Genomic DNA, 25,099 nt, shown 5'->3' on the forward strand with positions numbered 1-25,099 from the left:
TTTTCCGGCACTCTATGGTTGCACCCACGGAGCGTAAGGGCGCTTCCGGTCTCCCTTAGCAACTGAGGACGCCGGAAGCCAGAGATTGCACTGCAGCCCAGCCTGCCAGCAATAGTCGTAACGTGCTTTCTATCTCAACCCGTTTACGTCTTGGCCAGATCCAATAAGAGAGAAAACGCTGGTTTTTTTCGCCCAATGTGTGATTGTTCTTTACTTTTGCAGATTGAGTCGTTCTTGGGAGTTTCTTCTAACCCCTATAACGAACCATCTTTGGGAGGGGTTGGGGGGGGAAGGTTGGTGTGTGTTCGAATAGTATTGTTCAGACAGTGACATCTTTTGAAGAATAAATTGCAAAGCCATACGCAGCACGGAATTGGATATGAAGACTCTTCAGCTTCATTGCCCGCCACTGCCCTTCTGACTGTTGGATCCAACCACCCTGTTACAAACACGGAACACGTCAACACGTCAACCGCCTCGCTTTTTTAACTCACAGTCTTCCCTGTCTGCTTGTTCTTCTGGACGGAGTTTTGTGTCTTATTTATCTCAAAAAGCTTCTAGACTTCTGACACACTCCTCCTTTCCCCTTCCTGAAATTAGGTGTTCCTCCTATGTGTTCCCCTAATGTCTTGGGCTCACTTGTCTATATCGTAATGGTTAAGAGAACGAATTTTAGGTTGGAATCCGGACTCTGCCACAAAATGGCTGTGTAACCTTGGGCGATAAAATAAGGGTTAATACTTAGACAGGGCTTAATGCGTGTGGTTAAATTGTTCTAAGAGCTTTATGTATATTTACTAATTTAATCTTTACAATTTATGAAGTAGGTCCTATTATTGAAGTCAAAGATAGTAGTTAAGAGTGCAGTCTCTGCATTCAAACTCCTGGGTCAAATCCTGGCTCTGCCACTACATGTTTTGGACAGATTAGTTAACCTCTCTACACCTTAGCTTCCTCATCTGTAAAATGGAATAAAATAATAATCCCCCCTTGCAGAATTGTTTTATGAAGAGTAAATGATAAAAGTCAAGTACCTGTTAGTAATTATCATCATCATCATCCTTTTATCATGTGTTCATTCTGTTACCTTTGCCATGGCAAACTCCTTTAAGTCAAGCACTCTATTGGTGTCTATATTCCTTTGTATCAAAAAGTCATTGAAAGTCCAAAGTTAGTTATGTCCAATTTTAGTCATTCTATTTTCTCTAACAATATTAAATTGATAGGATCCCCCATGTAAAAAATATTTTATCAGTCTTACATCACAGAGTAACCATCATTTCTATTCACCTCTCATCTTTTAAAATAGGCTCTTTCAAAAAGCTTCCCTTTTTGCTTTCCTTCATATTTACCTGATCCTGGATCAAGATCATTTTTGTTCTTGGCTTCAGCTATCACTGAATACCAATAAATCCTAAAGAAGAATTTCTACCCCCAACTGCAACCTGAATGTTTCTATCCAGGGGTCCTGAGATAACCTTAAAGGTAACAAATCCAAAACAATTTTATCTCCAAAACTGCTTGTTTCACCTATATTACTTGTCTCAATTAGTGGTGTGCCCTAATATCTACCCAGTGCCCCAAACTAAAAACCTCAGTAAACTTCAACTCCAATCCTTGTATTAATCTCTGGAATTTGTCCTTGACCCTTTTTTGTTTGTTTACCTTTACTGATATTGCCTTATCTCTCACCAAAAATAGTAATGCTGCCGCCTTCTCAAGGCTCCTGTCTCCATTCTCTTCTCATGATCTGTCCTCTGTACTGCCAGTATGGTTATCAGAATATTTTTCTAAATCAGAAATCTGATCATCTTCCCCAAATTCAGTCACCATAGAAGTCTCCCAAGACTTGACACTGCCTATGAAATAATGGCCATACATTTGCAATCTCATCCCCCTTCAACCCATCCTACACTGTGCTGGTAAATGTTTAACAACCGGATCTCCAAGAAAAATGTCCTGATTTGTAGTGTTTACCATTTTCTGTGGTGAAAATACGGTCACAATGGCTGATTCCAAGCTTTCCTGAACTCACCAAACCCCAGAACACAGAGTTGGGAAGAAATGTGCACAACTGGTTCTCATGAGCCAGTATAAGCCAGTTTCAGCACAAACTGTTCAGTAAAAGCCCTGACTCTGTTCACCTTCACACCATGCACTTTCCCCTCCCAGGTTTTAGTACAAAGAATCTCAAGCATGTAACTATTACTTTTCAAATACATGTATATTTTGAGAATGTGTAATTTTAAAAGTTAAAAATATCACTCTGATATAAATACATAATGAACATGTGCAACAGATTTAAGTCACATTAATGAGTGAACTAACTTTATACCCTGTCTTGTTGGTTCTTGCCAATATGAGTTAACAAATCTTTTTTTTTTTTTTTTTTTTTTTTTTTTTTTCCTTTTTGCGGTATGCGGGCCTCTCACTGTTGTGGCCTCTCCCGTTGCGGAGCACGGGCTCCGGATGCGCAGTCCCAGCGGCCATGGCTCACGGGCCCAGCCGCTCCGCGGCATGTGGGATCTTCCCAGACCGGGGCACGAACCCGTATCCCCTGCATCGGCAGGCGGACTCTTAACCACTGCGCCACCAGGGAGGCCCGTTAACAAATCTTTGATGCACGTTCATTATATATTTGTATGACAGTCACGTTTTTAACTTATTGAAAATCATACTTTGAGAATTAAATAGCAAATAACAAAAGTGTAAATTTAAACCACAGTTGTGTCTGGCATTCTCTAAGTACTTAAACTTCATTAGCTTAATCCTCACAACAACCACATAGCTAAAAATCCACAGAGCAAAGTTTCAAATCCAAGTCTGACTTCAGGGCCAGTCCTTTTAACTTTAAACTGACATTCTCACCTTTGAAATAATATCTCCACTGTAAATCCATCTCTGGCTAAACAAGATAGAATGACTCCATCCCTTATGTTTTCATAGCACTTTGCTTCTATTTTCAATTATGCTAAGGATAATAATAGCATTATTAAGAGCTTGACATATGCTAGGCACTTTTTCCAACACTATATATGCATAATCTCATTTAATCCTCACAAAATTGTTAGGTACTATTATCTCCACTAGATGAGGTAACTGTGGCTGAGAGTGAAATAACTTGCCCAAGTTTACACAGCTACAAAACAGTCGAGCAAGGCTTTGAACAAGAGTCTAATGATAGAGCTCAAGGTCCTAGCACTAGGAATTTACCTTCCCTCTGAGGCTGTTAACTCTTTGATGGCAGGAACAGGTTTTGTTTGTTTAGGCTACCTAGTTACTTGAATAGTGCCTAATTTATAGTACATTATAAATGTTCAGTGAGTAAACAGTCAATCCACATATACCTCCTTTCCCTTGCTTGAAAAGGGTCAGGTGTTGGACTATATGTGTAAACTATCGCCTGGCCATCCCCATAGACACCCACAGCATTTTCTGATACATCCCTCAGAGGTAGTGTTATTCTCCCCTCCCCCACTTTTGGATGTCACTGGGTGGTCATTTTCACCTCTGTAAAATGTTGGTTTGGGGCTGGGTGGGGTGAAGGTGAAGAGCTGTAATAGTTCTCCCTGCTATTTCAACAATTTCCTTCCTTTACATAGAAATTTTTAAGTGAAATTTTACATCCTTATTTCTTTAGATACAACAACCTAGTGAGTTGGGTAGGGCTGATATTATTAATCTATTGTATAGAAGATTAAACTGAAGCTAAAAGTAAGTAAATTATTTTCTCCAGCTTAACACAGCTAGAAAATACTAGAGCCAGAACTTAAATTTAGGCCTTCTAATTCCCAGGTCCTGGGTTCTATTAAGACACATTATCAACTTTTACTTCTCTTAGAATTTCTAGAGGAAACATCAAATTATAGCATTTAGCCGGGGGAAAAGCAGAATATCTAAGCAAATGATAAGACACTGAGGCGAGGATATGAAGAAAGCTGAGTAGGTAAAGAAAGCAAAGCAATTAGAGCCGTTTGTGGAGCAAATTCTGACACGGAAATGAAAAAGAGAAGATGTGTATGAAGAACTCAGTGATGGAGACGGGAACATGACTAGAGCGTGGGGACAGAGGTCTAAAACCCAAGAAGCTTCTGGGGTTGGGAGTCAAATCACCCAACAGCGTCAGGGTAGCAGACGACCAGCGCACTAGTCCCAGCGAGGGAGGCGGGGCAGCAAGAGCCTGTCAGGAGCCTGCGTTGCCCCGCCCCGCCCCGAGCCCGCCCCGCTCCGGCCCTCCCCCAGATCTCTTAGGTGATGCTGCAGCCAAGATGGCGCCGGCGGCGGCCGCGGCTGCCTGAGCGGAATGCTCCCGGTCCCTGGCGGCAGCGGTGGCAGCTGTGGCCTCGGCCGGGGCCTCAGGTCTGTCCCGGGCGTGAGTGCTCACGCGCCTCTCCTCCGGCCGGGTTAACCCAGACAAAGAGGAGACGGCCACGAAGAGAGGAGGCAGTGAGGAACGGGGAGAGAGCGCGGCGCCCCCCGCTTCGGCACCATGGCTGGGCTCATCAAGAAACAGATCTTGAAGCATCTCTCCAGGTCAGTCAGAGCCTCGGGCGTGGGCGCCAGTCCGCTTCCGCCCTAGTCGGTTATCAGAGGCAACCTGCGGCTTCGGGGGCGGCGGGGACTGGCAGCCGAGCGGGAGGCGACCCTCGGGCTCCCCGCTCCAGTCCGGGCAGAGGTCGCTGCCCCGGACCTCCCGTCGCCTGTGGCGTCCAAGACTGGCCTCACGAGTCAGTCCCCTGACGTGTTCGCCCCCGGACGGGTTCGTCCCTGGATGGGTTCGCCTCTGGATGGGTTCGCCCCTAGACGGGTTCTCTCTCCCGGCTGGCTCGCGGAGGAGCGTGTTGGGCTGCCGGGGGAGGCTGCGGACTGGGATCGTTGCCGACACGGCGTCTGGGGGCGTTTGGAGGACCCCTCTCGGGCGGTCCTGTTCGGAGGCTGCAGATGGTCTGTCACCTAGGTGCCCGGTGTCTGCTCCCCTCCATTCGGAGCTGAGTGGTTCCGTTAACCGAGGGCGTCTGGCGCAGTGTGGACTGTTAGGACTGAGAATTGTTTTCTCACTGAAATGTTAACCTTGTTATTGTTCTGAATTCACCTTACCTCGCTGTTCCCAGTCTGATGCATTAGAGGGTGTGCCTGTTTGCACAGTTAGGATTTGTTTTAGGTAAATAATCAGAGTTACCAGCTTTGGCGAGTTCTTTCTGGAGTCGTTTTAGCCCCACATCATTCGTACAAAGCAGTTTTTTTTGGTTTTGTTCTGTTTTTTGTTTGTTTTTTGCTTTATTTTAATTTAAGACCCATAAATTCAGGGAGTCAACATCTGTGGTAATAAACCCAAGACTTGTCATTCTTTCCATTTCGTAACGCGGTTTTAGTCAGAATCATGACTCAGTAAGGCTGGCAGTTTGTTACTGCCCCTGACTTCTCCATATTTGTCTCAAGACACAGGCTAAATGTAGGATCTTCTTTGCAAGTTGTTAACAGCGAATTCAAAGTGCTTAGTTATGGCCCTTTTCTCTGTTGTTTGTCTGTAAGTTAATGATTAATTTTAACTGATTTTAGGAAAACACTTGGGTGTGATGATATACTTTCGTAGTACAGACAATTCTTGATTTTCCAAATCGTTGTATACCACAGGTTATATAGGGAACCTATACATAGGTTATATATATTAGGGAACAAAATCATTATTTCTGTGATTCAGCAAATATTTTTCTCACTTATAACATTGAATAAGATATATTTTTTTAAAGTAACAAATTATAGCAGCATTTATGAATCTACATTTCTTAACATTATCACTAATTGGAAAGTTTCTTTTAAAATTGTCCGTATAGTACAATAATGAATTATCTCACTTTGGAAGATTTTATCTTTATTATTATTTTTTATGATTTAAATAAGATCTGACTTATCAGATGTCCTCCAGCCTTTCTCATACACAGTTCCCACAAGAAAATTCAGACCTATAGAAAATGATTTGAATTTCTATTTTCTCACTCTCCCTAGGATGATAGTACTTAGCTAGTTCCATCCTAGATGCATAGGAGAAAAGTTTGTTCAGTCATTGAGTGCCTTAGGGCATTAGAGTTTAATTCTCTTGTAGAACTCCAGTTTGGAAGGACTCTTAAAAATTAGTTGTAAAGGTAATGGTTAACTTCACAAAACAGACACATTCAGAATTGAGCCTTGAGGATTACTTTTTTGTTTGTTTGTTTTATTTTTTTAAAATCTTTATTGGAATATAATTGCTTTACAATGGTGTGTTGGTTTCTGCTGTATAACAAAGTGAATCAGCTATACGTATACCTATATCCCCATATCCCCTCCCTCTTGCATCTCCCTCCCACCCTCCCTATCCCACCCCTCTAGGTGGTCACAAAGCACCCAGCTGGTCTCCCTGTGCTATGCGGCTGCTTCCCACTAGCTATCTGTTTTACATTTGGTAGTGTATATATGTCAGTGCTACTCTCGAGGATTACTTTTTAATCTGTATGATTTTCAATAGCTGTGTTGTAAATAACAATGATTTTTTTGAGATGAGTTTTTGAAGCACTTGAGTTTTCAGTTATTTCACATTTAAGTCAGATGAACTGAAGAGCATCAAATTCATATTCTTGGTTAAAATATTAATCTTACTGCTGTTGCTGTCATTTGTCATCTCCTAAGAAAAATACAGTTATTTATAAACATAAAGGATGACAGTAGAAGAAACGAGGTGGATGTTGTGATAAATTATAGTTACTCAAACAGGAATGAACTTTTGAAATTACCTGGGTCAAGCTTAATTTTACAGGTTATTCAGTAATGAAGATGTCACTATACTGATCTAATCATCTGGAACACAGTTTGATAGGAAATACTTAGAACATATTACCTTCCAATACCTTTCTTATGGCTAGTGAATGGAACTCATGGCACCTTCTTTTTTTTTTTTTTTTTGCGGTATGCGGGCCTCTCACTGTTGTGGCCTCTCCCGTTGCGGAGCACAGGCGCCGGACGCGCAGTCCCAGCGGCCATGGCTCACGGGCCCAGCCGCTCCGCGGCATGTGGGATCCTCCCAGACCGGGGCACGAACCCGTGTCCCCTGCATCGGCAGGCGGACTCCCAACCACTGCGCCACGAGGGAAGCCCCACGGCACCTTCTTAACGGAGGACTTCCCTGACCATACTCTTCTCTGTAGCGCTCATTCTCATCTGTCATGATATATGCTTATTTATTTGCAGTTCGTTTGTCTTCTCCACTGTATGTAAATTCCATGAGGACAGGGATTTTTGTTGTTGTTGTTGTTGTTGTTTTACCAGTACGTGGGCCTCTCATGTGGCCTCTCCGGTTGCGGAGCACAGGCTCCAGACGCGCAGGCTCAGCGGCCATGGTTCACGGGCCCAGCCGCTCCGCGGCATGTGGGATCTTCCCGAACCGGGGCACGAACCTGTGTCCCCTGCATCGGCAGGCGGACTCTCAACCACTGCGCCACCAGGGAAGCCCTGTTGTTTTTTGGAGTCTAGAATAATGTAGGCACTCAACGACTATTTTTTGAATGAATGCATGAATGACAACAATGAACTGCCTCTCCCTCACATTGCTGTTTTTTTTTAACTAAGGCAAGACTATAAGCCACCAATATTATTGCAGATATTTGGCATGACCTATTTTCCTGTGGTTTTAGGGAATAATGGGCAATTGAATCATTGAATAAATGTGGTGCCGGTGTCCTGGAAAGGAAGGACTAGGAAAATGACCCTTTATATAAGGGGTCTTCCAGTAAGGAAGACTATCTAGGAAGCAACGGGAGAAAGAGAGTGCTTACTGTGAGCCTTGAGATTGAAGTATGGTGAAATTGTAAGGTTAAAACCAGGTTTACTTAGATATAGGGGCTTAAGAAACTGGTGTATTGGAAAAGTATGAAAGGGGAATTATTCTTAAGAGATTAACAAATGCTTTAAGCAAATGCTGAACTATTTGAGAAGTGTAAATCTATATACTTGTTCCCTGCCTAATTGTTTAGTTTGAATTCCAAACATCTCCTTCATTGTTAATGAAAACAGTACTGAAGAGGGAGAGTTAGTGTGTGTGTGTGTTGGATGTGGGGGTTGGAGTAGCTGCATTTTAAGAGAAGTGAAACAGGAAAAGCCTTTGAAGGAGAATTTACCCTGATCTTTCATACTATCACCAGCATAAAATATGTTTTGGAGGCTTCTCTAGGAGAGTATTTTTTTCAGAAGGAAATGGAAACTTCTAAAGAAAAGTTAGAACAAGTGTAAGAAAAGAAGTAAGAGCAGGAGCTACCTTTCAGCTCAAGGCCTCATTACCTGTTACTGTGGTATGTGTACATGCGTGCTCCAGCAAAGGCAGCGGGGGGGATTAGAAGCTCGAAGATGGGGTATATTTAAGCCAGGACCTGAAAAGGGGTGGGGAAGATTTAGATACAAATGCTCCCCACTACTCCTTTGGCTCAAGGCATATTATGCTGGGCACAAGGTTTACTGGGGGGTTGGCAGGACAGACATACACCACACCTGGGTACAGTCTTTGTATAGTTTTAAGTAGTAGTTATCAAATATGGGTGTTTTTACCCCTCAGGGGACATTTGGCAATGTCTGGAGACATTTCTGATTCTCACAACTTGGCAGGGGTGGGGGTGGGGCGGTGACTAGTGGGTAGAGGCCAGGGACACTGCTAAACATCCTACAGTACACAGCCCAGTCCCCCACAGAAAGAATTATTTGGCCTATGTGTCAATAGTTTTGAGGTTGAGAAACTGGTTTAAAGTATACACATGTATGTCAGATTATTAAACTAGGGTACCATGCCAGTTAAGATTATATTGTCTGCAGACAACAAAAACCTGTTCTGTTTAACTTAGGCTGAAAAAGGAAATGTAACAGAAAGCTCTTCGGGTGGGTCACAGAATCTGGAACTAGACAACTCCTAGGGCCTAATTGGAAGCGTTCTTGAACCTCAGCACTATTGACATTTGGACAAGACAATTTTTTGTTGTAAAGGGCTGCTCTGTGCATTGTAGGATGTTTAGCAGCATCTCTGGTCTCTACCCACTAGATGCCAATAGCACTCCCACAGTCTTGACAATGAAAAAATGTCTCCAGACGTTGCCAGATGTGCCCCTGGAAGGCAAAATTGCTCCTGATTGAGAACCACTGCTTTAGGGTGCTGTCCCATCTCTCATAACTCCCAATCTGATCTCCTGTCAAGTTTCAGATTCCTGGGAGAGAGAATCTGTTTGGCCCAGTTCTGTTTATCCATGGATCAATTAGCAATGGCAAAGGGTTATAGAGCAAAAATATGGTCATGGGGAGAACTATTTTGAGTCAGGCTTTGCTGCTCCATTTGGTGTCTTTAATAGGCACTGAACTTAATTAGATTTCAGAGGGCCTCATTTGCTATGTTAAGGAAATTGAAATTGAACTTCATCCCAGGAGGTGACTGCTAATAAAGAGTTCCTGACAAAAGAGGGACATGATCACTAAAGGTGCATGGTTATCAGTTTGGTTTGGAGTCCAGGGTTCAGGAGCAGTTGTCTGGGGTGGAAACATAGAGTCTCTAGAGGGGCTCTGATTAACTTAAGTTGAAAAGTAATGTAGAAGGATATCAGTATACCACAGAGGTTATGGGAAGGTTAGAGAAACAGACTTGCGAAGGGCTTGGATACAGGTCAGCTCCAAGGATCTAGGTAAGAGAAACTACTTGACAGTCTCAACAAGACTTGCTCCCTAAACAAAGGGGAAGGAACAAGTAGAAAGGGAGGGTGGCCTGAGAAGATTGTTAAATATTTGGAATATTTGTTAAGGAGATTAGGAAGGGTTGAGGGCTTGCATGATCTTGTGACTGAATGGCAAAGTGAAGCAAGGTTCGAGTGCCTCACAGTGTATTGATGGGATGGCTTAGGCTGTATAAGGATAGAAGCGGGGTGGGGCAGCCGATGATAGCCTGGGGAGAAAAGGAAAAAAACCCTCAAAAGATTGGAAATTTTATCTACTAGAAGAGCAGTTGAGAAGAACAAATGAGAAAACTGGAAGGATTAGATGTTTTGTCTGAAAGTGTCATATATGTTAAAGCTTAAGATTTTAGAGTAAGCCTAGTTTAGGGCAAGGTATCAGAAAAGGCCATGGAAGTGCATCACTGAAGAGAAGTTAAGGTGCATGCAATTGGAGATGAATACTACTGTGTCTATAATTGTTCTGGTATCGGACATTCTTAAAAAGGAATACAACATAGATTATTTAGACTGTTGGAAATTACTTTCTCAGGACTTCCCTGGTGGCGCAGTGGTTAAGAATCCGCTTGCCAATGCAGGGGACACGGGTCCGATCCCGGTCCGGGGAGATGCCACATGCCGCGGAGCAACTAAGCGGGTGCGCCACAACTACTGAGACGGTGCCCTAGAGCCAGTGAGCCACAGCTACTGAGCCCACGTGCTGCAAGTACTGAAGCCCACGCACCTAGAGCCCGTGCTCCTCAACAAGAGAGGCTACCCCAATGAGAAGCCTGCACACCGCAATGAAGAGTAGCCCCTGCTCGCCACAACTAGAGAAAGCCCGTGCGCAGCAACAAAGACCCACTGCAGCCAAAAATAAATAAAATAAATAAATAAATAAATATTTTAAAAATAAAAAGCTTTAAAAAAAGAAATTATTTTCTCAAATTATAATTTCATATAATTATTGACAGGCTAATTATTTACATTTTTCACTTTTAAAGTTCAATAAATAATTTTTGAGAGTTTATATGTACCAGGTTATTGAGAACTGGGCATTAGAGATACATGGTCTCAGCTCTTGGAAAATTTCAGTGATTCCTCTTCTGGCGTAAGAAGCATGAATAGGATCACTAAATGTAACCTATTTCTAGAACTGTACTGCCATATCAAATTTGTGAGATTTGGTTTACTTGGATGAGGCAGCTGGGAGAAGAGTGAGTTAAATATTACCTTTTAGGATTATAAATAAATTTACTTTTATAAGTTTGGGGATTTTTTGAAGTAGTGTTTGGTTACTTAAATTGTATTGTTTTAAAAATAATCTCCAATAATGCTGATTTACTCCAATAATGCTATATATACTAGTTGTTTATTTAGCAAATATTTACTGAGTGCTACTTTGTACCAGGTACTGGTCCATAGTGCTGGGCAAAAATCCCTGCCCTCAATGGAGTTTACATTTTAATCAGAGAAGACTGAGAGTAATTAAGTGAATAAGTGAAGTACATTATATCAAGTTGTGGTAAGTGCTGTTGAAAAAAATAACACAGAAAGGGGATAGGAAGTGCAAGGACGCGGGGACAGAGTTTGTGATTTTAAATCTAGTGGTGGAGAAGGCTTAATTGAGAAGATGTTACTTGAGAAGAGACCTGAAAGTGGGGGTGGGAACAAGTGCAAAGATCCAGAAGTGGAAGCTTACCTGTCATTTTTTGGCAAATATATCGAGGCCACCAATATAGGTGAAGTGAGGTAAGGAGTGAGGTGAGTAGAGGAAGACGAGATCAAAGAGAAAACAAGGGCCAGATCTTGTGGGACCTTGTAGTGACTTTGGCTTTTACCCTGAGTGAGATTGGAAGCCACTGGAAGGCTTTGAGCCATTGATCACTGCAGCCAAGTGGGAAATAAATAATAGGAGGGCAAGGGCAGAAGAAGGAGCCCAATGAAAAGTGATAACTATCCAGATGAGAAAAACATTGGCTTGGAGCTAGGTGGATGCGGTAGAGTTGTTGGGATACATAGATTCTAGATGTGTTTTGAAGGCAGAGCCACAGGATTTGCTGATAAGATGTGCATTGAGAAAGAGAACAGTTATGGATGACTTTGACATAAGCAACTGCCAAGATGGAGTTGCTGTTAATTAAGCTGGAGAAGATATGCAGGAGGAGCAGGCTTATGGAAGAAGATCGGGAGTTTGGCTCTGGATACATTAATTTGGATGCCTATTAAATATCTTAATGGAGGTCCCTTTTATTTGTAAGCTAATTTAGACTGCACCTCTTATAGTCGGGCAACAACAATGTCAGTGTTTTTTGTGTGTGGTTATCCTTTGGCTTATGCAATGGATAATTACAGAAAAGTGAATTGTGAGTTGAATTTTAGGGGGTGGATTTTTCTTTTTTTCTATTATGTACACTATGTGGAAGCATCTGAAATTGAGCAAGGTGCCCATTTCTTTCACATTAATTTACAACTATAACCAGATATTGATTCTTGGAAAAGTTACTTTTAGGAGATTGATTTGAAAACTTCAGGTGAAATGGAGATTGGATGCTTGGTCCATTGGATGTTGTAGTATTATAATCCTAGAATCAGAAGGTATTTGTTCCTGTCTCCTAGAAGGAGGCTATTAAAACATTGAGGTTTTTGACTTTCCCAAGGTTTAACAGATAGTGTTGAGTGGTTAAGTCACTGATCCAGCACCCTTATAATTTGATTATTCTATACTACCTGTTCAGGCTGTTGTTCCCACCTAACAGTTTGCTTTTCTTTTAGTTTTTGGCATTTCCCTTATTACTCTTTTATGGTACTTTATCATCCTCCTGCAATATCCCTTAGGAGATTCTCTTATTACTTGGGAATACTTTGACTTTGCAGTCCTTTGAAGCTTGGGAAACATAGTCTTTTTTTTTTTTTTTTTTTTTTTTCTTTTTGCTGTATGCGGGCCTCTCACTGTTGTGGCCTCTCCCGTTGCGGAGCACAGGCTCCGGATGCGCAGGCTCAGCGGCCATGGCTCACGGGCCCAGTCGCTCCGCGGCATATGGGATCCTCCCAGACCGGGGCACGAACCCGTATCCCCTGCATCGGCAGGCGGACTCCCAACCACCGCGCCACCAGGGAGGCCCAACATAGTCTTTTGACTCAGCAATTCTTTAAAGTTGGGGAAGGACAATTTCTCCATTTATTTCTTTTTACTTGCATAATTTTTTGCAATATCACTTTTTTGCAATATTGCACTTTGCCTTAATATACAGTTTCCAGTCTAAACGTTTCCTTAGTAAGTTGATCTCTTATCAGTTTATATGCTTTAAAGTCTGCATATTATGTTACTTAGGATACATAATTTAATATTTATTAAATATTGGTATTTACAAGTTGGTATTAGCTCACATTGAACGTAAGTTACAAGTGAAAGGCTTTATGACTATTTCCACAAGTAAAATATGAGCAGTTATCATATCAATACCAAGTTATTAAAACAAAATTAAGAGCTGAGCAAATTTGACTCAGGATATGGTAATTTATTGTTTGTTTGGGTTTTTTTTTCAGGCATTAGGCTTACTATTGATCTGTCTCATAATTCACTGACTTATTTTGAGACTTCTCCCAGCCAAAGAGAATGTTGTGTATAAATTTTGAATCTCTATATTAGTCTATCCTTTAAGACTTCATTTTAGCTATATGTATAATGTACTCTTTTTCTACCCCAAAATACCATTAAGAGAGGAATCTCTGGCTCCTTTTTGCCATTGCTATCATAGCATCGTGTTGTTTTCCTCTACTGTTGTCTATTTATTAAAACAAAAGCTTCATGTTTATTAGTTCCATAGACTGTCATCTCTTTAAGGGTAGAATAACCCTGATAGGCTTTGAATTCTGAGTGCAGTAACTATGCTTGTGTTATTCACCATTGTATCTTTAGCATCTGCCACAGTACTGTGGTACATAGTAGTTGTTCAGAAACATTTTTAGCTGACTGGAGAAATAGATTTATAGTACTTAGGCCTTCATAGAACACATAGGGTATAAATACATGTATTCATAAAACTGAATACATTTTTGGCAGGATTAAAAAGTTGATTCATATCCAAAAAATTTAAATTAAAACTTTTTTCTAATACTTTAGTTCTCCAATTTACTTTTGAGTATATAGATGTAGTTTATTGCTGGATCTCTTGGTTTTGTGGGTTATTTTTCATAGGTAACTTTACTCTTTAGTATTCTCTGTGAAATGAAAGGATTATAGTTTTAACTGGGCCTTTTGGCAGTTAAAATTTTGACAATTTGTATTTATAGGTTGCTTGTCTTTTAGAGTGCTTGTGCTAATTGGTTTCATTTAATGTTGAATTGTACAGTTCAGTCTTTTTATAACTTTTGTACAATATAGCTATCTCATTTTTGTTAAATATCATTTTTAATATAAAAATTTTAAAATACTGATTTAATAGAGTAGTAGTGCTACCAGTGGTAGAGAGAATGAAGAAAATCATAAATGATAATTTATCTTAGAATTTAACCAGCATTTGCCTTTAGTTAATCCAGTGTGAAATACAATTGTATTTTCTTTAAAGTGCATCAGAGCTAAATATTTTTATCATATCATTCCTTTCATCTTCCTTCCCTTAAACTTGCTCCCTTCTGTGTCCCCTGTGTACCCATTCCCTGCAGCGATCCCTGCTGGCTGTGGTGGAGATTGGTGTGCTGTGAATTTCATAATCACCCAAATGAGTACCAGAGGAGTCTAAGAAACCCTGGCAACTGACTACTTGCTTTCACCACGAGTAGGGACCTTTTGTCTGAATTTCCTGCCCTCAGGTAATTCTTCTATTCCCCATTTTTTTTTTCTTTCTGTAGATGCAAGCACTTACTATGCCCCACATAAAGATACTTGGAGAATATTTTCTGATTCTTCTTCTTTCCGTCAGGCACCGACTTCATGTTTTTTTTTTTAATTTCTTTTAATTTTTTAATTTTTTTTACCATGTAGCTACAGGCTCATGCAATTCTCTTAGAATGTCTTCTAGTATATAAGGTTTGGCAATGCACTTAAAACTATAACCAGTTTTTTCTGATGTTGCATGAGTGAGTTTTATTACTTACAGGCAGCTATTTAAATATAGTAATTAGCATTATTTACTCTTCAATGGGTTAGGCATCATAGTCTAATTTAATTAATGAGGTATGAAGGCTCTTTTGATAAAGAGGATGTTTTGATCAATTCACTGAAGGACTTAAAGAGTTTATTTTGTGTACTTAATGTTAAGTATAATATTTTTAAAATTAATTAATAAATTAAGTTTTGGCTGTGTTGGGTCTTCGTTGCTGCACACGGGCTTTCTCTAGTTGCGGTGAGTGGGGGCTACTCTTCGTTGTGGTGCTCTGGCTTCTCTTTGCGGTGGCTTCTCTTGTTGCCAAGCACAGCTCTAGGCGCGCAGGCTTCAGTAGTTGTGGCACGCAGGCTCAGTAGTTGTGGCTCGGGGGCTCTAGAGGGCAGGCTCAGTAGTTGTGGTGCACGGGCTTAGTTGCTCCCTGGCATGTGGGATCTTCCTGGACCAGGGCTCGAACCCGTTTCCCCTTCATTGGCAGACAGATTCTTAACCACTGCGCCACCGGGGAAGCCCTGTGTGTTCTCTTTTTTTTTAATTACATTTTTTATTGAGAAAAATTCACGTAACATAAATTTCGCCATTTAACCATTTTAAGGTGTTTCTTTAGTAAATTCATGATGTGATGCAACCTTCATTCCTAATTCTAAACCAGCACTGACTTTTCAGGTTATTGCTCCTGAACGGGTGGGGTGCTCCTGACACCTAGTGGGCAGGGGCCAGAAATGCTGCTAAAGTCCCAGACGAGAGAATTAATTTTCTGTCTCCAAAGTGTTGAGGCTGAGAGACCCCACTCTACACCATTAGAGCACCACACATCACATCCAAGGAAATAAACAGCCATTCAGTCGTGTCATCCCTACTGGTCTCAAGAATGTCTTTACAGCATTTTTATTTCAGTTCAGGAGGCAAAGTTCACATGTTTGGTTGTTAGGTCTTTTTAGTCTCTTTTAATATAGAGGAGTATTCTCTGCCCCACACTCAGACTTTCTGTCTGATTACTTTTTGTAAGAGTTCAGACCAGTTTTAGCACTGCATTCTCTTTCCATATTTTATTATTACCTTTTTTTATTGAAGTGTAGTTGATTTACAGTGTTGTGCCAATCTCTGCTGTACAGCAGAATAACTCAGTTTTACATTTACATATAGACATTCTATTTTTAATTTTTAAATTTTATTTTATTTATTTTTTGTACATCAGGTTCTTATTAGTTATCTATTTTACACGCATCAGTGTATACATGTCAATCCCAACCTCCCAATTCATCTCCCCCACCCCCAGCCACTTTCCCTGCTTGGTGTCCATATGTTTGTTCTCTACATCTGTGTCTCAATTTCTGCCCTGCAAACCAGTTCATCTGTACCATTTTTCTAGATTGCACATATATGCATTATATACGATATTTGTTTTTCCCTTTCTGACGTACTTCAATTTGTATGACAGTCTCTGTACTTCAATTTGTATGACAGTCTCTGAATCCATCCACGTCTCTACAAATGACCCAATTTCATTCCTTTTTATGACTCAGTAATATTCCACTGTATATATGTACCACATCTTCTTTATCCATTTGCCTGTCAGTGGGCATTTAGGTTGCTTCCATGACCTGGCTATTGTAAATAGTGCTGCAGTGAACATTGGGGTGTATGTGTCTTTTTGAATTATGGTTTTATCTGGGTATATGGCCAGTAGTGGGATTGCTGGGTGGTATGGTAGTTCTATTTTTAGTTTTCTAAGGAACCTCCATATTGTTCTCCATAGTGGTTGTATCAATTTACATTCCCACCAACAGTGCAAAAGGGTTCCCTTTTCTCCACACCCTCTCCAGCATTTATTGTTTCTAGATTTTCTGATGATGCCCATTCTAACTGGTGTGAGGTGATACCTCATTGCAGTTTGATTTGCATTTCCCTAATGATTAGTGATGTTGAGCATCCTTTCATTTGTTTGTTGGCCATCTGTATGTCTTCTTTGGAGCAATGTCTATTTAGGTCTTCTGCCCATTTTTGGATTGGGTTGTTTGTTTTTTAAATATTGAGCTGCATGAGCTGTTTATGTATTTTGGAGATTAATCCTTTGTCCATTGATCTCTTTGCAAATATTTTCTCCCATTCTGAGGGTTGTCTTTTTGTCTTGTTTGTAGTTTCCTTTGCTTTGCAAAAGCTTTTAAGTTTCATTAGAACCCATTTGTTTATTTTGTTTTTATTTCCATTACTCTAGGAGGTGGATCAAAAAAGATCTTGCTGTGTTTTATGTCAAAGAGTGTTCTTCCTATGTTTTCCTCTAAGAGTTTTATAGTGTCCGGTCTTACATTTAGGTCTCTAATCCATTTTGAGTTTATTTTTGTGTATTGTCTTAGGGAGTGTTCTAATTTCATTCTTTTACATGTAGCTGTCCAGTTTTCCCAGCACCACTTATTGAAGAGACTGTCTTTTCTCCGTTGTATACCCTTGCCTCCTTTGTCATAGATTAGTTGACCATAGGTATGTGGGTTTATCTCTTTCTATCCTGTTCCATTGATCTATATTTCTGTTTTTGTGCCAGTACCATACTGTCTTGATTACTGTAGCTTGTAGTATAGTCTGAAGTCCAGGAGCCTGATTCCTCCAGCTCCGTTTTTCTTTCTCAAGATTGCTTTGGCTATTCGGGGTCTTTTGTGTTTCCATACAAATTGTGACACTTTTGTTCTAGCTCTGTGAAAATTTTCATTAGCAGTTTCTTAGGGCTTGAATTGAATCTGTGCATTGCTTTGGGTAATATAGTCATTTTCACAATATTGATTCTTCCAATCGAAGAACATGGTATATGTCTCCATCTGTTGGTATCATCTTTAATTTCTTTCATCAGTGTCTTATAGTTTTCTGCATACAAGTCTTTTGTCTCCCTAGGAAGGTTTATTCCTAGGTATTTCATTCTTTTTGTTGCAATGGTAAATGGCAGTGTTTCCTTAATTTCTCTTTCAGATTTTTCATCATTAATGTATAGGAATGCAAGAGATTTCTGTGCATTAATTTTGTATCCTGCAACTTTACCAAATTAATTGATTAGCTCTAGTAGTTTTCTGGTGGCATCTTTAGGATTCTCTATGTATAGTATCATGTCATCTGCAAACAGTGACAGTTTTACTTCTTCTTTTCCAATTTGTATTCCTTTTATTTCTTTGTCTTCTCTGATTGCCATAGCTAGGACTTCCAAAGCTATGTTGAATAATAGTGGTGAGAGTGGACATCCTTGTCTTGTTTCTGATCTTAGAGGAAATGCTTTCAGTTTTTCACCATTGAGAATGATGTTTGCTGTGGGTTTGTATATACGGCCTTTATTATATTGAGGTAGGGTCCCTCTATGCCCACTTTCTGGAGAGTTGTTTTTTTTTTTTTTTTTTTTAATCTTTGCAGTACGCAGGCCTCTCACTGTTGTGGCCTCTCCCGTTGCGGAGCACAGGCTCCGGACGCGCAGGCTCAGCGGCCATGGCTCACGGGCCCAGCCGCTCCGCGGCATGTGGGATCTTCCCGGCCCGGGGCACGAACCTGTATCCCCTGCATCGGCAGGCGGACTCTCAACTACTGCGCCACCAGGGAAGCCCTCTGGAGAGTTTTTATCATAAGTGGGTGTTGAATTTTGTCAAAACCTTTTTCTGCATCTATTGAGATGATCATATGGATTTTCTTCTTCAATTTTTAAATATGGTGTATCACATTGATTGATTTGCATATATTGAAGAATCTTTGCATCCTTGGGATAAATCCCACTTGATCATGGTGTATGTTCCTGTTAATGTGCTGTTGGATTCTGTTTGCTAGTATTTTGTTGAGGATTTTTGCATCTATATTCGTCAGTGATATTGGTCTGTAATTTTCTCTTTTGGTAGTATCTTTGTATGGTTTTGGTTTCAGGGTGATGGTGGCCTCATAGAATCGGTTTTAGAGTGTTCCTTCCTCTGAAATTTTTTTGGAAGAGTTTGAGAGGGATGGGTGTTAGCTCTTCTCTAAATGTTTCATAGAATTCACCTGTGAAGCCATCTGGTCCTGGAAGTTTGTTTGTTGGAAGATTTTTAATCACAGTTCCAATTTCATTACTTGGGATTCATCTGTTCATATTTTCTATTTCTTCCTGGTTCAGTCTTGGAAGGTTATACCTTTCTAAGAATTTGTGCATTTCTTCCAGGTTGTCCATTTTATTGGCATAGAGTTGCTTGTAGTAGTCTCTTAGGATGCTTTGTATTTCTGCGGTGTCTGTTTTAATTTCTCCTTTTTCATTTCTAATTTTATTGATTTGAGACCTCTCCCTCTGTTTCTTGAAGAGTCTGGCCAAAGTTTTATCAATTTTGTTTACCTTCTCAAAGAACCAGCTTTTATTTTATTGATCTTTGTTATTGTTTTCTTTGTTTCTATTTCATTTATTTCTGCTCTGATCTTTATGATTTCTTTCCTTTTACTAACTTTGGGTTTTGTTTGTTCTTCTTTCTCTAGTTCCTTTAGATATAAGGTTAGATTGTTTATTTGAGATTTTTCTTGTTTCTTGATGTAGTCTTGTATAGCTATAAACTTTCCTCTTAGAAGTGCTTTCGCTGCATCACATAGGTTTTGGATTGTCATGTTTTCACTGTAATTTGTCTCTAGGTATTTTTTGATTTCCTCTTTGATTTCCTCAGTGATCTCTTGGTTTTTTAGTAATGTATTGTTTAGCCTCCATGTGTTTGTGTTTTTTACATTTTTTTCCCTGTAATTCATTTCTAATCTCATAGCGTTGTGATGGAAAAGATGTTTGATATGATTTCAATTTTCTTAAATTTACCGTGGCTTGATTTGTGACCCAAGATATGATCTATCCTGGGGAATGTTCCGTGTGCACTTGAGAATAAAGTGTAATCTGTGGTTTTGGGATGGAATGTCTTATAAATATCAATCAATTAAATCTATCTGGTCTGTTGTGTCATTGAAACCTTGTGTTTCCTTATTAATTTTCTGTCTCGATGATCTGTCCATTGGTGAAAGTGGAGTGTTGAAGTCCCCTACTATGAGTGTGTTACTGTCGATTTCCCCTTTTATGGCTGTTAGTATTTGCCTTATGTATTGAGGTGCTCCTATGTTGGGTGCATAAATATTTACAATTGTTATATCTTCTTCTTGGATCGATCCCTTGATCATTATGTAGTGTCCTTCTTTGTCTCTTCTAATATTCTTTATTTTAAAGTCTATTTTGTCTGATATAAGAATTGCTACTCCAGCTTTCTTTTTTTATTATTATTATTAGTTTCTGCTTTATAACAAAGTGAATCAGTCATACATATACATCTGTTCCCGCATCCCTTCCCTCATGCATCTCCCTCCCTCCCACCCTCCCCATCCCACCCCTCCAGGCAGTCACAAAGCACCGAGCTGATCTCCCCGTGCTCTGTGGCTGCTTCCCACTATCTATCTACCTCACGTTTGGTAGTGTATACATGTCCATGCCACTCTTTCGCTTTGTCACAGCTTACACTTCCCCCTCCCCATATCCTCAAGTCCATTCTCAAGTAGGTCTGTGTCTTTATTCCCATTTTACCCCTAGGTTCTTCATGACATTTTTTTTTTAAATTCCATATATATGTGTTAGCATACGGTATTTGTCTTTCTCTTTCTGACTTACTTCACTCTGTATGACAGACTCTAGGTCTATCCACCTCATTACAAATAGCTCAGTTTAGTTTCTTTTTATGGCTGAGTAATATTCCATTGTATATATGTGCCACATCTTCTTTATCCATTCATCCGATAATGGACATTTAGGTTGTTTCCAGCTCCGGGCTATTGTGAATAGAGCTGCAATGAACATTTTGGTACATGTCTCTTTTTGTTTTGTTTTTTTTAGTTTCTGATATTTATTTATTTATTTATTTATTATTAGTTTCTGCTTTATAACAAAGTGAATCAGTCATACATATACATCTGTTCCCACATCCCTTCCCTCATGCATCTCCTCCCTCCCACCCTCCCCATCCCACCCCTCCAGGCGGTCACAAAGCACCGAGCTGATCTCCCTGTGCTCTGCGGCTGCTTCCCACTATCTATCTACCTTACATTTGGTAGTGTATATATGTCCATGCCTCTCTTTCGCTTTGTCACAGCTTACCCTTCCCCCTCCCCATATCCTCAAGTCCATTCTCAAGTAGGTCTGTGTCTTTATTCCCGTTTTACCCCTAGGTTCTTCATGACATTTTTTTTTTAATTCCGTATATATGTGTTAGCATACGGTATTTGTCTTTCTCTTTCTGACTTACTTCACTCTGTATGACAGACTCTAGGTCTATCTACCTCATTACAAATTGCTCAGTTTCGTTTCTTTTTATGGCTGAGTAATATTCCATTGTATATATGTGCCACATCTTCTTTATCCATTCATCCGATGATGGACACTTAGGTTGTTTCCAGCTCCGGGCTATTGTGAATAGAGCTGCAATGAACATTTTGGTACATGTCTCTTTTTGAATTATGGTTTTCTCAGGGTATATGCCTAGTAGTGGGATTGCTGGGTCATATGGTAGTTCTATTTGTAGTTTTTTAAGGAACCTCCATACTGTTCTCCATAGTGGCTGTACCAATTCACATTCCCACCAACAATGCAAGAGTGTTCCCTTTTCTCCACACCCTCTCCAGCATTTATTGTTTCTAGATTTCTTGACGATGGCCATTCTGACTGGTGTGAGATGATATCTCATTGTAGTTTTGATTTGCATTTCTCTAATGATTAATGATGTTGAGCATTCTTTCATGTGTTTGTTGGCAGTCTGTATATCTTCTTTGGAGAAATGCCTATTTAAGTCTTCTGCCCATTTTTAGATTGGGTTGTTTGTTTTTTTGCTATTGAGCTCCATGAGCTGTTTATAAATTTTGGAGATTAATCCTTTGTCAGTTGCTTCATTTGAAAATATTTTCTCCCATTCTGAGGGTTCTCTTTTGGTCTTGTTTATGGTTTCCTTTGCTGTGCAAAAGCTTTTAAGTTTCATTAGGTCCCATTTGTTTATCTTTGTTTTTATTTCCATTTCTCTAGGAGGTGGGTCCAAAAGGATCTTGCTGTGATTTATGTCATAGAGTGTTCTGCCTATGTTTTCCTCTAAGAGTTTGATAGTTTCTGGCCTTACATTTAGGTCTTTAATCCATTTTGAGCTTATTTTTGTGTATGGTGTTAGGGAGTGTTCTAATTTCATACTTTTACATGTCCCTGTCCAGTTTTCCCAGCACCACTTTTGAAGAGGCTGTCCTTTCTCCACTGTACATTCCTGCCTCCTTTATCAAAGATAAGTTGACCATATGTGCGTGGGTTTATCTCTGGGCTTTCTATCCTGTTCCATTGATCTATCTTTCTGTTTTTATGCCAGTACCACACTGTCTTGATTACTGTAGCTTTGTAGTATAGTCTGAAGTCAGGGAGCCTGATTCCTCCAGCTCCGTTTTTTGTTCTCAAGATTGCTTTGGCTATTTGGGGTCTTTTGTTTTTCCAAACAAATTTTGAAATTTTTTGTTCTAGTTCTGTGAAAAATGCCAGTGGTAGTTTGATAGGGATTGCATTGAATCTGTAGATTGCTTTGGGTAGTAGAGTCATTTTCACAATATTGATTCTTCCAATCCAGGAGCATGGTATATTTCTCCATCTATTTGTATCATCTTTAATTTCTTTCATCAGTGCCTTATAATTTTCTGCATACAGGTCTTTTGTCTCCTTAGGTAGGTTTATTCCTAGATATTTTATTCTTTTTGTTGCAATGGTAAATGGGAGTGTTTTCTTGATTTCATTTTCAGATTTTTCATCATTAGTGTAGAGGAATGCCAGAGATTTCTGTGCATTAATTTTGTATCCTGCTACTTTACCAAATTCATTGATTAGCTCTAGTAGTTTTCTGGTAGCATCTTTAGGATTCTCTATGTATAGTATCATGTCATCTGCAGTGACAGCTTTACTTCTTCTTTTCCAATTTGGATTCCTTTTATTTCTTTTTCTTCTCTGATTGCTGTGGCTAGAACTTCCAAAACTAGGTTGAATAAGAGTGGTGAGAGTGGGCAGCCTTGTCTTGTTCCTGATCTTAGTGGAAATGGTTTCAGTTTTTCACCATTGAGGACAATGTTGGTTGTGGGTTTGTCATATATGGCCTTTATTATGTTGAGGAAAGTTCCCTCTATGCCTACTTTCTGCAGGGTTTTTATCATAAATGGGTGTTGAATTTTGTCGAAAGCTTTTTCTGCATCCATTGAGATGATCATATGGTTTTTATTCTTCAATTTGTTAATATGGTGTATCACATTGATTGATTTGCGTATATTGAAGAATCCTTGCATTCCTGGGATAAACCCCACTTGATCATGGTGTATGATCCTTTTAATGTGCTGTTGGATTCTGTTTGCTAGTATTTTGTTGAGGATTTTTGCATCTATGTTCATCAGTGATATTGGCCTATAGTTTTCTTTCTTTGTGACATCCTTGCCTGGTTTTGGTATCAAGGTGATGGTGGCCTCGTAGAATGAGTTTGGGAGTGTTCCTTCCTCTGATATTGTTTGGAAGAGTTTGAGAAGGATGGGTGTTAGCTCTTCTCTAAATGTTTGATAGAATTTGCCTGTGAAGCCATCTGGTCCTGGGCTTTTGTTTGTTGGAAGGTTTTTAATCACAGTTTCAATTTCACTGCTTGTGATTGGTCTATTCATATTTTCTATTTCTTCCTGATTCAGTCTTGGCAGGTTGTACATTTCTAAGAATTTGTCCATTTCTTCCAGGTTGTCCATTTTATTGGCATAGAGTTGCTTGTAGTAATCTCTCATGATCTTTTGTATTTCTGCAGTGTCAGTTGTTACTTCTCCTTTTTCATTTCTAATTCTATTGATTTGAGTCTTCTCCCTTCTTTTCTTGATGAGTCTGGCTAATGGTTTGTCAATTTTGTTTATCTTCTCAAAGAACCAGCTTTTAGTTTGGTTGATCTTTGCTGTAATTTCCTTCATTTCTTTTTCATTTATTTCTGATCTGATCTTTATGATTTCTTTCCTTCTGCTAACTTTGGGGGTTTTTTGTTCTTCTTTCTCTAATTGCTTTAGGTGCAGGGTCAGGTTGTTTACTCGAGATGTTTCCTGTTTCTTAAGGTGGGATTGTATTGCTATAAACTTCCCCCTTAGAACTGCTTTTGCTGCGTCCCATAGGTTTTGGGTCATCGTGTCTCCATTGTCATTTGTTTCTAGGTATTTTTTAATTTCCTCTTTGATTTCTTCAGTGATCACTTCGTTATTGAGTAGTGTATTGTTTAGCCTCCATGTGTTTGTATTTTTTACAGATCTTTTCCTGTAATTGATGTCTAGTCTCATAGCATTGTGGTCAGAAAAGATACTTGATACAATTTCAATTTTCTTAAATTTACCAAGGCTTGATTTGTGACCCAAGATATGATCTATCCTGGAGAATGTTCCATGAGCACTTGAGAAAAATGTGTATTCTGTTGTTTTTGGATGGAATGTCCTATAAATATCAACTAAGTCCATCTTGTTTAATGTATCATTTAAAGCTTGTGTTTCCTTATTTATTTTCATTTTGGATGATCTGTCCATTGGTGAAAGTGGGGTGTTAAAGTCTACTACTATGATTGTGTTACTGTCGATTTCCCCTTTTATGGCTGTTAGTATTTGCCTTATGTATTGAGGTGCTCCTATGTTGGGTGCATAAATATTTACAATTGTTATATCTTCTTCTTGGATCGATCCCTTGATCATTATGTAGTGTCCTTCTTTGTCTCTTCTAATATTCTTTATTTTAAAGTCTATTTTGTCTGATATAAGAATTGCTACTCCAGCTTTCTTTTGATTTCCATTTGCATGGAATATCTTTTTCCATCCCCTTACTTTCAATCTGTATGTGTCTCTAGGTCTGAAGTGGGTCTCTTGTAGACAGCATATATATGGGTCTTGTTTTTGTATCCATTCAGCCACTCTGTGTCTTTTGGTGGAAGCATTTAGTCCATTTACATTTAAGGTAATTATTGATATGTATGTTCCTATTCCCATTTCCTTAATTGCTTTGGGTTCGTTATTGTAGGTATATTCCTTCTGCTGTGTTTCTTGCCTAGAGAAGTTCCTTTAGCATTTGTTGTAAAGCTGGTTTGGTGGTGCTGAACTCTCTCAGCTTTTGCTTATCTGTAAAGGTTTTAATTTCTCCATCAAATCTGAATGAGATCCTTGCTGGGTAGAGTAATCTTGGTTGCAGGTTTCTCTCCTTCATCACTTTAATTATGTCCTGCCACTGCCTTCTGGCTTGTAGAGTTTCTGCTG

General features: G+C 39.7%; 1 protein-coding gene across 6 annotated transcripts in view; it reads left to right on the forward strand.

Moving 5' to 3' along the window:
• The first annotated feature begins 4,249 nt into the window (after nt 1–4,249).
• Nucleotides 4,250–25,099, forward strand: part of BLTP3B (bridge-like lipid transfer protein family member 3B) — a 101,486-nt gene continuing 80,636 nt past the window's right edge. For 4 of the 6 annotated variants that reach the window (XM_060112213.1, XM_060112211.1, XM_060112210.1 and 1 more), the window contains exon 1: nt 4,250–4,533. Coding sequence is in view for 3 of the 6 variants with exons in the window: in XM_060112211.1 (XP_059968194.1) it covers nt 4,490–4,533 (44 nt within the window). In the remaining 3 variants the exon portion in view is untranslated. Of the gene's footprint in view, nt 4,534–14,381; nt 14,529–25,099 lie in introns of all 6 variants that reach the window. The other 2 variants (XM_060112212.1, XM_060112214.1) reach the window with 1 other exon arrangement.

Source organism: Mesoplodon densirostris, chromosome 11 (assembly GCF_025265405.1).
Source record: "Mesoplodon densirostris isolate mMesDen1 chromosome 11, mMesDen1 primary haplotype, whole genome shotgun sequence".
NCBI lineage: Eukaryota > Metazoa > Chordata > Mammalia > Artiodactyla > Ziphiidae > Mesoplodon > Mesoplodon densirostris.